This window comes from Microcebus murinus, chromosome 10, assembly GCF_040939455.1.
Source record: "Microcebus murinus isolate Inina chromosome 10, M.murinus_Inina_mat1.0, whole genome shotgun sequence".
NCBI lineage: Eukaryota > Metazoa > Chordata > Mammalia > Primates > Cheirogaleidae > Microcebus > Microcebus murinus.
Genome location: NC_134113.1, coordinates 74,139,745 through 74,156,685, shown reverse-complemented (window position 1 = coordinate 74,156,685; position 16,941 = coordinate 74,139,745). Strand labels below are relative to the sequence as shown.

Here is a 16,941-nt window from a genome sequence, read left to right as displayed (position 1 = left end):
AACCTCAACTCAAAGGTATTTTTCGTATTAAATTCAATATTTAAGGAAATACATAAAAAATAAATTGCATTTGTTGGCCTCATACTAATGACACAAACCCAGTACGGTATTCTAAAACCATTTTTTATGCTCCTCCTGTATTAGCTTTAGTCTTAAAATGCTTTCCCAGAAGCCTGAAATGAAATAATGGTACTATTAGATAGGTATCCAAAATTTAAAAGGAATTATAGTTGAGCTAGAGAGTGCAAGTATACATTTATGCAGTTCCTCCACTTGAGGAAGTCTCCTGTTTTGACTAGTACTCACAGCCGTAGGGAACTTGTGCTGACCTGGCACTCTAACCTTATCACACTTGTGATCAACTACATGCATTCAAAAGATAAACTGTGAGAACTACAGAGAAGCTACTGGCAACTGGCCCTTCTTCAGTACTTTTCTGGCTTTAAAAAAAGGAAAAAGGTCAACCAGACTCTTAAAAATATCTTCATACTCCTCCATCAAAAGCAACTTTCTTAAGGTTTGACTGGATCTTGGCACAAAATATTTAAGAGCACACAGATCCAGATAGTCACTCAACTTTACCTGTCAAAAACAGAAGAAAATCATAAAACAACAAAGCAACATGCAGTACTGATTCACAGGCTACATGACTCAGGAAATAAGAAAGGATTTAGATTTCTACATCAGCATTTATTGTAACATTAGACTGATTATAACTTCTGGGTCTCTTTCCAAGGCTGTCTACAATGCTTTCACCTACTAATCTTAAACCCTCAACTAACAACACAAAAATTAGTGCAAAAACAACTTTCTAGTTCTACCATGACTACAGCTTCCAATGACTGCAGCAGCTATACTGCAATATCAAGTGCTGCAGAAAGTCACAAGGAAAACAAGCTAAAAAAAATCAGGCAATTAACTCATCTATGAAAAGAAACATTAATACTACACTCAAGGAATTATTCTGACCTAAAATAGCTAGCTCTTAAAGTATTTCAGTAGCAGCATGCATCACTTTACTAGGAAGAATAATTTTTATTCAGCTGTATTGACAAGTGAATCAAAATGGCTAATACTTCCAATATTTAGGCCCACTTGTTTAATTATTTTCAGGCAGCTAAATCCCAAGGTTAAATTTTTAGGAACATTTATGAACCCTGATAAAAAATAAAATGTCAGCTCCTTAACCCTTGCTTAAGATCATGCATATACAAGGTTGGGAGGGGGAAAAAAAGTTACCTTCTTTTTTTCGATGTTTCTAATTTTGTGTTTAAGGCAAATGAGTCCATTATCAATATAGGTCTCATATGCTTGGGAAGGAGACGCAGCAGAACTGAGAGCAGACTGCAGGGGGCTCAAGGCCCGCTGGCGTTCCCCATGCTGATTGTGGTTCACTTGGGGCTTGGCTGACTTCATATTCCCCTCTCTTCCCTCTTCTGAATGGCCTGAAGGTGACTGGTAACCAAAAGGGGATGAAGAAAGTTGCACCATTGAAACAGATGAGGCTGAAGAGGGCGGAAAAATTAAGTATAAAATTAGGACTACAGGGACACAGCCAGGCATTAACTTCCCTGGAAAGTCTAGACTCACTCCCTTAAAATTCTTTTAAGCTCAGAAGTGAGCTCAAAACCCAGCGGTGCTTCAGATCCTGCACTTCCATCCCACTACTTTTTTTTTTTTTTTTTTTTGGTTTTTTTTTTTGAGACAGAGTCTTGCTTTGTTGCCCAGGCTAGAGTGAGTGCCGTGGCATCAGCCTAGCTCACAGCAACCTCAAACTCCTGGGCTCAAGCAATCCTCCTGCCTCAGCCTCCTGAGTAGCTGGGACTACATGCGCCACCATGCCCGGCTAATTTTTTCTATATATATTAGTTGGTCAATTAATTTCTTTCTATTTATAGTAAAGACAGGGTCTTGCTCTTGCTCAGGCTGCATCCCACTACTTTTAAGGCAAACTAATGCCAAGCACTAGCCAATAAGGGCATCCTTTATTACGCAGGCAGAAACTACACTATGGAAGATGCTTCCAGAAATTCGACTTTCCCCACAGTCAGGAAGAACTGCTACTCAGCAAGGGCTTCGGTGCGCCTATCTTCTCATGGGGGCGAACCACATTCTGAATAACTCCCCTGAACAAGTGATGACACCAGAAGAACCAGCTTGCCACATTGGGACCTTCTCGCAGCCCCACTCGAAACTCTACGTGAAATCCCTCGCCGCCAGCCCCAAGCCCAACATGAACATTTAAAAGAAAACTGGCCCCAACACCCTTCTTTCCTGGCTCTCGCACGCTAAGTGAACCAGCAGCTTCCTGAACGCGGATGCTAACTTCCCTGTGACTGCTCCGGGCCTGCGAGGCACCCCGTGCCCGCTGGGTGTCTGCAGCCAGGGACGCTCGGCGTGTGAGCACCCCGCGCGGATTTGGGGCTGCTTCATGTAGACCGACCCATAGCCCCTCGCACCCAACCGGTGTAAGAGCTCATTCTAGCGAGTCTCCCACCGCCCTGGCCAGTGGCCCATGGGCACCGAAGCGCCCGTCCCCGCCCCTCCGGGCACCCCTGCGGTTCCCCTCCCTCACTCCCCTTAGCAGCATCCCCAAAGCAAGGGCGTACCAGGCCGCGCGCGCGAGCGCTGATCCCCTCCAGTCCCCCGCGGGGCCTGCGTGAGGGGCCTCTCCACCCAGCGGTCACCCCGCGCCCCGGAGGCACCGACCCCCACCCTTCGCACCGCCCTCGGGTCGCTGAGGCCACTTGTGCAAGGTCCCCGGGGAGGCCGACCTGGAGGAAAACGCGCGAGCCGCTGCCCCCAGCGCCGCCCCCCGCCTCGCCGCGGCCGCCCGGACCTGCCCACCCCCGCCGGGCCGCCCGCGGCCGCCGCAGCCCGGCTTCACCTCCCCTGGCCGCCGAGGCCGCCGCTGCCGCAGCCCGGGCCCGCCTTCCAACGCCGGCGGGAGCCAGGAGAGCTGCGGAGGTGGACCGGCGCCACCCCGCACTCGCGTCTCCTCCTCCTCCTCCTGTCTCCTCCCTCGCCCCTCCCGGTCCTCGCCCGCGGCGTCTGCGGCGCCGGGCGCCCCGCCGACCCCGCCGCTCGCGCCAGGCCCGCCCTTTCCGCCGCGCGCCGCTTATATGGGCCGCGCCCGCCCCGCCCCCGCCCCCGCCCCCGCCCCCGCCCCCGCCCCCGCACGCCCGCACGCCCGCGGGCCCGCCTCCTTCCGGGGCCCCTTCCCGGCCGCGGCCGCCTGCGCCCGCGGGGCGTCCCCTGCGGGCGGGGACTGGGGCTGGCGTTCGGTCGCGGGAGGAGGGGCGCGTGCTCCCCGCCACCGCGCAGACTGCGGGCCCCGGGCGCGCCGGAGGGGACGCCCCGCGCGGCCGGGCGCTGAGCAGGGGCGCAGCCCTGCCCGACCTCGCTGATTGCGGGCGGCGCCGATTGGCCGCGCGACCTCGGGCAGGTGATTTCCACCTCTCCAAAACGGCGGCGCGCGCGCGGGGGGTTGCCAGATAAAGCGAGTCTGCGGCTCGTCTCGTAGTTTAGGTGGGCGCTCTTGAAATGCAGGGGCGCCTTTGCCCCCAGCGGGCGACACCCGCCACTGTAGGACAGGGACAGTCACCGTTTCCTCCCAAAGGAGTCATCCCGCAAGAGCAGTGTCCCAAACCAGCATTGCCATGAAGACGGAGTAAGGTGACTCTGCAGCCTTCCATAATGGGATTGTGTTTATTCAAGCTGTGTTATTCGTTGATGCGGAGCAGAGTAATTGATTGGCACGCAGAGAAAGCTGGTAAAATCTTTTGTAAGGTTGCAGAAAATTAAGTGAAAAGGCTGGAAATACATAAGTATCTTAAGAAAAGGAAACTGTTTCTCGTACCAAAGGAGAAGAAAACACACAAATCCAGCAATACCTTGCCCCCAGCCTGTGTCCAGCTGTTACACCAAATATTTTTCTTTTTTAGGTCTTGTCCCTGACGCTCTGATAAAAATTATTTAGACTAGCAAGAGAGAACAGAAAAAATTCAAAAGGATAATCAAGGAAACAAAGACCTAATTTAAAAAGTCTTGGCCTCGCTCACACAAAAATTATCTTAATTTTATTGTTTCTTGATACAATATTTTGCCATTTATTATCTGTGTTCTTTTTCATCCCTGTTGACATAATGTACCTTAATGTTGCATTTCAGCTTTGACTCTCTGAATTCCATATTTGTTCTTGAGGGTCAGGGAAATACTAGATTATCACTTTGTCTCATTGTTTATAACCAAAGAAAGAACAGAAGCTGCGGAACATGAGGGGAGGAAGGCTATGCCTTCCCCGTTAAGGATACAAAAAACGGTGGACGTAAAAAAAAAAAAAATGTGAAGGACACACTTTTGAACCAACCAATTGACGCCAAGTTACAACACAGGTTATGCCTGTTGTAGCCTGAGCTAATAATGAACCTAAAAATGGTATTTCAGTCGGATTAATTATGAAATGTTTGTCTTCTAATTGGCCAGACAAAAGCTATCCCTTGGGTCGTATAGATCTGGCCGTAGATTCTAAATAGTCTACTCAGTGGAATAATTCTGAATAAATCTATACAGATTTATTTTGCAACAGGGATTGTGTAAATGAATCAAGAAAGAATTCAAAAGCAAAAATAATTAAATTTAAAGTCCAGTATAGTCTGCATAAGCATAGCATAACATTTGTAGGAAAATATACCACAAAAACGTTGCAGCAATGTCTTCTGAAAAAATTAAAAAGATAATTTAGAAAAAAGTTTTCCTGTTAGAGAACATCTTTAAAACCAATGAATCTGGCTTATTTTGAAAGCATATGCCCCCAAAACTTTCATTTGTCGGAGGTTTGGATTATTTTCCCCTCCCCCATTCCCTATTTTTCTATAACACCTTGATTTATCTTACCAACTGTGAGGCAGTGTTTGTGGAATGCCACCTCCAAGCTTAGTAAGGAGTTACTATATCTAAAATATGATTTTAAAATGTTTCAAATCAGTGAGGGAAGAATATATTCATTCATTCAACAGATATTTTTTTTTTTTTTTTTTTGAGACAGAGTCTCGCTTTGTTGCCCAGGCTAGAGTGAGTGCCGCGGCGTCAGCCTAGCTCACAGCAACCTCAAACTCCTGGGCTCGAGTGATCCTTCTGCCTCAGCCTCCCGAGTAGCTGGGATTACAGGCATGCGCCACTATGCCCGGCTAATTTTATATATATATATCAGTTGGCCAATTAATTTCTTTCTATTTGGGTCTCGCTCTTGCTCAGGCTGGTTTTGAACTCCTGACCTTGAGCAATCCGCCCGCCTCGGCCTCCCAAGAGCTAGGATTACAGGCGTGAGCCACAGCGCCCAGCCCATTCAACAGATATTTATTGGGCACCTGCTATATGTGTTGGGTCATAGGGATATAGTGGTAAGAAAGACAATATAGCCCCTGCCCTCATGGAGTGGAAATTGAATAAAAACTGCAAGTGTATATGGGGCAAACAACCAAATAATAAAATAGAAAGACAAAAGTACTAAACACTTATAATGAGTGGCTTGATTTCTGCAAAACAGCCAGACTTCACAACCCTTGAAAATGTAAGCATCTTAAATATGCATTGTCTGGCAAATGTACAGTTCCTGCAGGGATGGTTATGCTGTAGTCATTTAAAATTAATGTAGCTGCATGTTGTTGAAACTGGAAAGATTAATTCACCAAAGGATGTGAAAGCTGGTAACATATGAGTAGAGATAGGAGAAATTATCTTGGACATTTTATTATGAGTGATAGAAGTCTGCTGCTCAATGGCTCTACAAGACTATGGAGAGTTGCCACACACACACACACAAAGAAGTGATCAAGAAAAAAACAAGAAGGCTAAGAAAGATAGAAGACTACTGGGAAAGAGTTAACATAGATGGTTAAAAATATTGTACTTTCACATACTTCCAGATTCATAAGGGTCTCTTCAAATATTTGAGAAGAGAAACTTTTCGTGAAAAGGAAGACCTGGGCAATATAGACCTCAGGTGGGGGGATGGGGGAAAGTTGCCATAATAGTTTAGAGTATTTTTAAGAAAATTACCAGTTTCTAAGATTAATATTTTTATGGGTTTATTATTTTCATAAAATTATAGTTACACGTTCCTAGTGGTTTTGTTTATACTGTTTTTTCTGGTATTGAAATTAACACATTAATAGTGCTTCACCACTAATTGCTTTTGAAATAAAAGTTCTTTAGGGGAAGAGTGATCAAATGATCAGTGTAGAACTTGTGAGTGTATGTGTAGCTGAATCAATAATATCAAGCCCATAAAAATATGATTTCTGTCCAACTTTGAAATACTGTAACACATTAATGCACAGACTTTGGACCCAGGTACACCTGGAGTTGATTCTTATTTCTGCCCCTTACTAGCTGAGTGATCTTGGACAAATTAACTAAATTCTCTGGGCTTCAGTTTCGTGCAGCTGTAAAAAAGATAGTAATACCTATTTAACAGCATTGTAAAGAATTTCATTTTATTTCCGAAAAAGCATATGTCTGGAGAATGAGCCATGAAAACGTGTATTCTCCACTGAGGTATCTTCATTTGCTTCTTCTGCTACAGGATGAAGTCTGCCATTTCTCCTGGTAGCCTGAGGAGAACCAGAGAACTGTGAAATTTATGGCTATGACACCCCTCCTTCTATTTTAAAGATAAGGTACATAAAGCTTCTGGATATTTGGGGAATTTTCCAAAGACCTAAAGAATCTAGGTCTCCTGCCCTCTGGTGCAATGTGCATTCCAGGCTGCCTCAATCTTTTCCCTTGCTGCTTCCATGGAGTAAATATAGTGTAGAAATAGACAATTGCACTTAAAGAATTGAAACCAAAAAGAATAAGCAATTTGGTGTTACAGTGTCTTCAAAGTATTTATTTAATAAGACATTTTCAAATAGTCATAGCTTTTAATCCAGTAGCCCTTATTTTAGGAATCCCTCCTATGAAAATAATCAGAGATGCAAACAATGATTTATTTATAAAAATGCTAAGCATTTCATTTTGTTAAGTGGTGGGAAATTATAAACAACAACACAGGCATTCAGCATGGCTAAATAATAAGACACTGATCCATGAATTTTTTTTTTTTTTTTTTTTGAGTCTCGCTTTGTTGCCCAGGCTAGAGTGAGTGCCGTGGTGTCAGCCTAGCTCACAGCAACCTCAAACTCCTGGGCTCAAGCAATCCTGCTGCCTCAGCCTCCCGAGTAGCTGGGACTACAGGCATGTGCCACTATGCCCGGCTAATTTTTTCTATATATATATTAGTTGGCCAATTAATTTCTTTCTATTTATGGTGGAGACAGGTTCTCGCTCTTGCTCAGGCTGGTTTCGAACTCCTGACCTCCAGCAATCCACCCGCCTCAGCCTCCCAGAGTGCTAGGATTACAGGCGTGAGCCACCGCGCCCAGCCTTGACCCATGAATTTTAATTCAGGTAGTACAAATCAACTTTTTAAAGAACATTCAATAACATGATATTATATGAAGTGAAAAAAGGCAGGATAAAAACATGATATAAAACAGTTTGTATGATTATTTTGTAATATATTTCATTTTAAATATGCATAGAAAAGGCTGTAAGATATTTTCCTCTATTTTTTATAGCATATGTTTAATTTTTCATCAAATGAGATAAAAAGTTTTCTCAGAAACATGAAAACTACTCCCTCCATAGATAGTTATTATTAACCTTTTCTTATATCCTTCCAGACTTATTTCCAAGCAAATATCTAAATGACTTTTTTCCAAAAATAGGAATGCGCTAAACATATCCTGTAATTCTGCTATTTTGACTTAAAATATAATAAACATCTTTCTATTAAAATAAATTTTAACTTTGGGTTAACTTAGGGAAGTGGAATTTTATATGATTTTAATTATCATCTTTTTACTTTCCTATAAAATTAGAAAAATAATAAATCCTTTAAATGACACAATATTATTTAACAGAAATGTCAGTTATCCAAATGAGAACCACAACAATTTTATACAACAGTAAAATTTGAATAAATGGTAATCTATATCATTCTTCCTCCTATACAGGGACAAGAATCCTAAATGATACATGAAAAACTCAAACTAAAAGAACAGCCTAAAATGGTACAAGTTATTTCATCATTTGAAAAAATAGTTTTTTTATCATCACTTTGTTACCCAGAAGTTTTCACATAAATTATTCACTCATTTTTTAGTAAGTAATACATCTAAAAATGAGTTCTATTTCTTAGATACCACACAAAAAGCACAAGCAACAAAGGAAAATGTAGATAAGTTGGACTTCATCAAAACTAAAAACTTTTGTCCTTCAAAGACACTATCAAGAAAATTAAAAAAAACAACAATTGAAGAAAATATTTGCAAATCATATGCCTAACAAGGTACTTGTACTAGACCATAAAAGAATACTTATAAATAATAAAAAGACCTATTTAAAAAATGGGCAAAGAATCTGATTATGCATTTCTCCAGAGAAGAGATAAAAATGACCAAAAAGTACATGAAAAGATGCTCCACATCACTAGTTATCAGGGGTATGCAAATCAAAACCACAATGAGATGCCACCTACTTAGATGGCTTTAATAAAAAAGACAAATAATAACAAGTGTTGATGAGGGTGTACAGAAATTGGTTAGAATCCTCGTACATTGCTGGTGGGACAGTCTGGCAATTCTTCAGTTAAACATACAGTTGCTCTATGACCCAGTAACTCTATTCCTAGGCATATTCCCAAGAGAAAATGAAAACATGTATTCACATAGAAACTAGAACATAAATTTTCATAGCAGCATTATTCAAATAACCAAAAGGTAGAAACAACCCAAATGTCTATCAGCTGATAAATGGATAAATAAAATGTGGTATATCCATACAATGGAACATTATTTGGCCATTAAAAGAAATGAAGTACATGCTATAGCATGGATGAACCTTGAAAACATCATGCTAAGCAAAAGAAGCCAGACACAAAAGGCCACACACTGTATTCCATTTATATTAAATATCCAGAATAGGAAAATCTATAAAGACAGAAAATGGGTTAGTGTTGGCCGAGGGCTTGGGGAAGTTTTGGGAGGAGATGGCAAATGACTATTGATGGGTACAGGGTTTCCTTGTGAGGTGATGAAAATATTCTAAAGTTGATGTGATGATCGAACAACCCCGTGAATATACTAAAAACCACTGAATTGTACACTTTACGTGGGTGGTGAATTGTATGGTGTTATGGGTTGATTTGTAGCCACTAAAATGCTATGTTGAAGTCCTACCCTCTGTCCCTGTGAATGTAGCCTTATTTAGAAATAGGGTCTTGGCCGAGCACGGTGGCTCATGCCTGTAATCCCAGCACTCTGGGAGGCCGAGGTGGGCGGATCACTCAAAGTCAGGAGTTCAAAACCAGCCTGAGCAAGAACAAGACCCTGTCTCTACTAAAAAAAGAAACAAATTAATTGGCCAACTAATATATATAGAAAAAATTAGCCAGGCACGGTGGCGCATGCCTGTAGTCCCAGCTACTTGGGAGGCTGAGGCAGGAGGATTGCTTGAGCCCAGGAGTTTGAGGTTGCTGTGAGCTAGGCTGACGCCATGGCACTCTAGCCTGGGCAACAGAGTGAAACCCTGTCTCAAAAAACTAAAAATAAAAAGGCTCTGGGTTTATTTATCATAAGTGGAAATGTATATACTCTCCTTGCATGTAGCATTGGAAGTCTAGAAGGCAAAAGGAGGCTCTAACATGCAGATTTCTCCTCAGGAGCATGAAATTAATACATCTTATATATATGTAACTGTCTTAGCCACCTGGCAGTATAATTCAGTGGTTCCCATTTCCTCTCTGAAGAGGTATTTTATTCTTTCTCATCTCAGGAACCCTCCTCCCACCTGTGTTTAATTCTGTCACTGGGTCACAAACAGCACAATCTTGTTTTCTTTCTTTTTTTTTTTATTTCGGCATATTGTGGGGGTACAGATCTTAAGGTTTCAATAAATGCCCATTTCCTCCCTCCCCCCACAAGTCTGAGTCTCCATCATGACCATCCCCCAGATGGTGCACATCTCACTCATTATATATGTATATACCCGCCCCCTCCCCCCTCCCACCTGCCCAATACCCTATTACTGTAGTACCTATGTGACCACTTAGGTGCTGCTCAGTTAATACCAATTTGCTGGTGAGTATATGTGGTGCTTGTTTTTCCATTCTTAGGAAACTTCACTTAGTAGTATGGGTTCCAGCTCTAACCAGGAAAATATAAGATGTGCTATGTCACCATTGTTTCTTAGAGCTGAATAGTACTCCACGGTATACATATACCACATTTTATTAATCCATTCTTGGATTGATGGGCACTTGAGCTGTTTCCACAGCCTTGCAATTATGAATTGTGCTGCTATAAACATCCGAGTGCAGGTGTCTTTTTTGTAGAGTGTCATTGGATCTTTTGGGTAGATGCCTTGTTTTCTTTTTTTTCTTTCTTCACTTATTTTCTCAGTTTATTACAGATTCTCAGACTGCTGACACAGATTCTGACAGATTTCCCAGGAAGAGATTGGACTAGAGGACAGTCATAGATACATAGATACTACACACAAATTTTTCTCCCAAATAATATTCATGATACAAAGTTGGGTCCTATCTCATTCATACCCATGGGAGTTTAATTTATGGAGGTGACTGAATGACAACACAGACAAGTCAGCGCCACCGAATGGATATTTTTACAACTCACATTTACCAAGAGGAAGGGCAGGTTGTACCACACCATGCAAGGCCACGTGGGAAGCGCCGGGCCTTGGTCAGGAGGCAGAACCAGGAGTGAAGGGAAGGCGAAGGTGCAGGCCAGAGCTGTTATGGGCTTTCCTCAGGAATGGCAAGGTGGGGCAGGAATGGAAATAGGTTAGGACTGGATAGTCTGGGTAATTCTAGCAGGCTTTAGGCTGTAGAGGTGGCCCCTCTAGTTGCCTGGCACTTGGCCCCGTGGTGACTTGGAGCAAGGGAAATACTGGCTTGGTGTGTGAGAGTCGATGGGAAGGTTTGCGGCCTTCGATCAGCCGATCGGCACATGAGTTGCAGGCAAGCTGACTGGCAGGAGAGAGGTCAACACTTTCTGACAGTTTGGCCCTGTGATTAGTGGATACCAAATAGACATACAGAATCTAAGAAAACACAGGTAACCCAGTTACCCAGACACTATTTACCTTCAGACCGAGTCCTCTACCTACTCCGTATAGTACATTGCCTGAGAGGTTAACAGCTGATACTATTCCCAGATTGTTTTGAGCTTTGGCCCTGGGAACAAAACTAAACTTTTGTTCCTCCCCCATTAGGCTCCCTGAAACTCTGCATCCCTCCCAGCTGCCAGTCTGTCCTAAGAGGTCTGATCATGTCCCTCCTTTATCTTCCATGAAAGATCAAAACAAAATTTAGCAGCTCCCCTAGATAAAACATTCTTTGTAAATTATTTACATTTTATTTTTGAATAGCTAATGCAATACAACCACTCTACAGAAGGAACAGTCTTCCTTTACTCTTCCCCTCTCTCCAAGGTAGTAAGTGTTAACTGTCTCTGGTAGATCTTTCCATAGATTTGCACATACAACAAATATACACATATATTCCCCACCACCATGACAGTCATCTCTTTTAGCCCAATGTTTGCATATAAACACTGCTGTACCTTGCTTTTTGTTCCTAATAGTATATCTTTGCAATCATCCTATGTCATTATACAAGGATCTTCCTCATTCTTTCAAATCAGCATATATTGCATTAAGTGTATCATAACTTATTGAACCAGTCCTCTAGTGAAGAATATGAAGGATTTTTCCAGCCTTTTGCCATTACGAACAATGATGCAATGAAACATATTATTTATATATGATTTTGCACATTTATGAGTACATCTGTAGAAGAAAAGCCTTAAAAACAGAATTGCTGAATCCATTATGCTTTTGATAGATGTTTCCAAATCCATAGAAGTAGCAACATTTAAACTCCCATCAGAAACGTATGGTGAGATCTGTCTATCCTCTACTGCCACGCCCAGCTCACATTCCTCAGACTTGTTAGTCTCTTCCTGTGACTTCGGGGACTTCAGTTCCGTCATTCCTCCGACAGGATAATTCTGAGGTTTGTGTGTCATGCTGTCTCCCAGAGTTTGCCTGCAGGATAGCTGGCTTAATAATGTACCTTTCATTGGCTACCTGATCTTTTCCAGGGCACTTCCCTACTTCCCTTTCCAGTGGCCCCTCCTTACTGCCCAGTATGAAGTGCCTTCCCCTAGCTTCTTTTTATTTGTCATGAATATCAGGCCAAAGTGGGGGTGAGCAAGCTCTGCCTCCCCAAAGATAACTGAGCTGCTTGTTATGTGATCTGAATGTGCCTACATCTGTTTCACACTCATCATAATGTTGATTATTTTTTTCAGGCTATTGGAAACTAGCCTCTTTAAAACCATGGAGTGTTAATTAAAGCTTTAAAGCAGATGTCTGTGCTAGGAAAAAAAAATCAGCAAATGACTTATTTTAAAAATAAGAATATTTCTCTTAATCTCAGCAGGAATCCTGAGGACATGCATTCCTCCTGTAGGTTGGCAGTGAAATGATTTGGGGGCTATGGAGAAGAAAGGGAAATAAACAACATGTTGATTTTCATAGGAAATAGAAAAAAAAGATGCACACTTTAAAAATCTACATGATTTTTTTCCAAAATGCCTAACAAGTAATAAATAAAACAACATAGGAGGGAAAAGGGCTAAATGGAACTTCACATAAATGTTTCTCCATTGATGCAAATTGTCTTTTTCTAGGAAAGACATTTACCTTTAAACACAGGTAGGTAAGAGCACTAGCTAAATCTGATTTGGCTTCTTAGAGCTTTAATTTTATTACCTTTAAAATGAGATAGTACTTCATAGGAGTACTTTGATATTTAAATGAGCATTAGCACATTTTCCAGCATATAATGCTCAATAATTGGTAGTTATTTTTGCAAAAACAGCTTCCACCCATATGGCATTATCTATTCTAAAAGACTAGTCAGGAGCCAGGGAAGAATATAACCCATCAAAGTTCTTGACCATGATCACAGCCTAGGGAAAGGAAGTAGGGCACTGTGTAGCAGATTCATAAGACAGAAACCCTACAACTCAGGAAAGCACAAATCCAGAAGACGGCACAGTTCCTTACACCTTGCTTTGCACTGCTTGAGCTGACCAGACTTCTATAAATGTGTGCAAGAAGGTTTCACCAGAGTTGCTACACACAGGAATAGATAAGGCTTCTTGCCAATGCTGGAGTAGACATCTCTCTGAGTTATTTACTTTCTACCCCTACCTGCTACTGTCACTGTTAATGTTACCGATTCCAAAACCATTATTTAGAGTGGCAGCGACAATGCCTGTCCTTCAAATCAGCTATGTCTGATTTGGAGGTGAGAGGTGGAGGGCAGGAAATGAGAGTTGGCATAGACACAATGTACCGCATGTATCACGGCATCTATAATGGCATAGTAGAAAGAGAACTGGACTAAGAATCAGGCAGGCAGAGTTCTAATTCTGGCTCTTCCGATGATAGTTTGTGAACTTGAGCATACTACTTAATTTGTCCATGAACAGTTCCACAATAAATCATCAGCAAGTGCTATCAACTCCACCTCCCAAGCATATCCCAGTTCCTTCCACTTCTCTCTGATACGCTACCACCTAAGCCAGGCTGCTGTCTCCGATCTAGGATACAGCAACAGACTCCTGTGGATTTCCTGCTTCCCTCCTGGCCTGCTACAATTTCTCCTGGACGCCGAAGCAGACAGATATTTAAGAATTTTAAATCTGATATAATCTGCTCAAGGCTCCTAATGAGTTTCCACCTGACTTAGGGAAAAAAAAAAAATCCATACTACGGTACTTAAGATGGTGTTCAGATACAAACCCTCCCCAAACCCCGCCTGTCTTACCTTTTCCGCCTGTCCAGGTAGTCAGGCGTTGTGTAATCCCCAGCTCTTGAGTGGCCAGGACCTGGGTGTGTTTTTAACCAATAGACTACCGCAAAGGTGATGAGACAGCACTTCCGTGGTAACAGTACATAGATTTCAGCCCATCTTGCTAGGAAAGCCCACATAGCAAGGGACGGAGGGCAGCCTCCAGCCGACATCCAGCAGCCCATGAGAAACTGAATTCTGCCAGCAACGACTGGAGCTTGGAAGCACATCATTAGATGAGCCTCGGATGAGGACCTTACTCTTAGCTAATGCTTTGCAGCTTTGCAGAGGACCCAGCTAAGCTGTGCCAAGCTGCTAAATTCGTGGTAATATTGTTGCATAGTAATAGATAAGTAACACCCTTCCCTTCCACCACACTCCTCATCTCCTGCAGTCCCCCCACACTGGGCCTTCTTGCTGTTCCCCCCACATGTCAAGGTGATTCCCTCCCAAGGGCCATCACACTTACCATGCCCCCTACCTAGGAGGCTCTCAACCCAGCTTGTCACTGAGCTGACTTTTTCTTGTCATTCAAGGTCTTGGCTTTAATGTTTTTTCTAATCTAAGTAGCCATGCTAATATTAGCACATCATAATATTTTAATTTTCTGCTAGGACTTGTTACTACCTGTAAAAATTTATTTATTCTGTTTTGTTTTACACTAGTATGCAAGCTATTTGAGAGCAAGGACACTGTCTATCTTGTCTCTCTCTATATCACTAGAACCTAAAACAGTGCCTGGTATAATAGTAACATTAAGTAAATGCTTGTTAATTATCATTGAATGAACATTGAGCAGTATTTAAGCCCATCCAGTGGTAAAATACCCTCCTGTCCGTCGGGGACATATGCAAAAACGTTCACTGTAAAAATATTTGCGGTTTGGTGAGTGGTAGGTAATCTGGGTGTCTGCCACTGGGAGAGTAGATTAGTAAAATATGGTGGGTGCACATAATAGAGTTCTGTGCAGCAAGTAGAAGCAATAGATCCAATATGCATATTGTAACATGGCTGGACTTAAAGCATAATGCCCAAGACTAAGAAGTATATTATGCACATTTTTGTAAACAGAAATACATATGCACACAAAGATACTTGTTTTGTAAGGACTATACAAACAAACAAGCAAAAAAAAAAAAAACACATTAAATAGATTGCCTACAAGAGAGAAAGAAGATGCAAGTGGAAAATGGGGTTAATGGGAAATAAATAAAACAAGAGAAGGACCTTACACAGACTAATGATGATAATGTGCCAGGAATTGAACTATGTGATTAATTTGATCTTTGGCATTTGAGAGCCCAAATTAAGGCAAAACAAAACTGTGATTCAGAGATCATTCAAGGTATCATAGAGTGTCACCAGCCTAAAGACAGGAAGTGTTTGATTAAATACCGGAAGGTGAGCCACACTAGAAGTCTCACTCTCATCCTTGACTCCTACCTTTCCCTCCCTCTCCTTTTGGAACTAGGCATCCATGGGTGCTTCCAACTTTTCTCTCAAATTAGTCTCCACCAACCATCTTAGGTTTCCATTATGATTAGACTTAGGTTTAATTTTGTCAATACTGCTGTTTCACAGGTAGTGCCATGCTCTTGCATTAGGAAGTAGCTAACGTATGATTCTCTTTTTTGTGATGTTAGAGCTATTAATGATCAATGCCACCTGCCTTTATGTCAAGATCTCTTTAGTCACTTTGATTATCTGAGGTTACTATTCTAGTATATTCCTCAGAAAGAGTTCATGTAAGCAATATTCGCTGAGTTCTTAAAGGTTTGTAACAGTTTGTCTGTAGGCTTTACACTTGAAAGTCAATTTAGCAGAATATAAATTCTTGGTTCACATTTTCTTTGCTGATACATGATGTCCTTCATACTCTTATGTTGCAGCTTATACCTTTCTTCACTGAGATGTCCTTCACACTTGTAGCCTGTCAAGCTCTATTCATTCATTTAGACCCAATGGTGACTTCCTATTGCTATGAAGCCTTCTCTGTCTCCTCCTGACAGAATTAAGTTCTACTTTCAAAAGTCTTCCTATGCAACTTTGTACATTTCTCTATTACATCACTTAATACTATCTTACATAGCTACAGTCTGTTAAGCACTTACTATGTGCCAAGTACAGCTGAGCCACACAATGGACTGATTGCATACAATGTACTATAATCAGATTACACTTTTTGTACCTTTGTGTTTACTCTGCAATTAAAAATTGCATAATGTTTTTGTTCGCTTGATTTTGAGTATCACTTTTTCTTTGGAGCTATCACTTAATTTTCAATCACTCTATCATCCCTAAACTCTAACCCAATTGTCTATATCTCAATACATTTAAGCCCTTCAGGTATGGTAGGAATTTCATTTTCCTGGAGATCTTTCTCCCAGTGCTTTCTAGCCAGCCCCAATCTGGACAGCTGGCTCCTGTCTGAGATTTCCCTTCACCATTATCCTGCATGTTCTCTTTGCCTCCTTTTTTTTTTTTTTTTTTTTTGTGTGTGTAATGAATTTCTTGTTTTCTGAATCATGTTAATCCCTTTTTTAAAATTTATTTTGTGCAGCTTTTTGAAAAAAGAAGATTATGGGTGAACTATTAGAGATTAAAACTTACTCTCGCTTCACATTTTATAGAGTGCCTAGTTTATAATTCCAGGCTGGAAATAGTTTTTCTCTCAGAATTTTAAAGACATTGTTCCATTGTCTTTTCAGTTTCCAGTGTCACTGTTGAGTAGCCAAAGCCATTATGATTCTGAATCCTTTATATGTGCCCTTTTTACCCCCAACCTGGAAGCTTCTATGATCCTCTTTTTATCCCCAGCATTCTGAAATTTCAAGATGTGGTGACTAGGTGCGCTCAGTGGGTTCCATCAATCAGAAACTTAATTCTGAGAACTTTTAAAAATTAGTTCTATGATAACTTCCTCCTCTCTGTTTCCCTCTCTCCCCATTGCA

At 41.8% G+C, this 16,941-nt stretch overlaps 1 protein-coding gene and 1 long non-coding RNA gene across 27 annotated transcripts in view; one reads left to right on the top strand and one right to left on the bottom strand.

Annotated features, from left to right (window-relative positions):
* The window catches only part of CAPRIN2 (caprin family member 2), a 50,176-nt gene extending 47,085 nt beyond the window's left edge, over window positions 1-3,091 (bottom strand). For 11 of the 26 annotated variants that reach the window (XM_076007517.1, XM_020282994.2, XM_076007518.1 and 8 more), the window contains exons 1-2: window positions 2,888-3,091; window positions 1,240-1,455 (exon numbers count right to left, since the gene is read on the bottom strand). In XM_076007517.1, coding sequence (XP_075863632.1) covers window positions 1,240-1,416 — 177 coding nt within the window. In that variant the 5' untranslated portion in view covers window positions 1,417-1,455; window positions 2,888-3,091. Of the gene's footprint in view, window positions 1-1,239; window positions 1,682-2,887 lie in introns of those variants that run through there. The other 15 variants (XM_020282997.2, XM_076007525.1, XM_020282999.2 and 12 more) reach the window with 7 other exon arrangements.
* A 132-nt stretch (window positions 3,092-3,223) lies between these two features.
* On the top strand, window positions 3,224-8,436 carry LOC142873292 (uncharacterized). The gene is made up of 3 exons (XR_012921336.1): window positions 3,224-3,675; window positions 6,587-6,680; window positions 8,061-8,436. It is a non-coding gene; the product is annotated as an uncharacterized LOC142873292 (long non-coding RNA).
* Window positions 8,437-16,941: the final 8,505 nt, after the last annotated feature.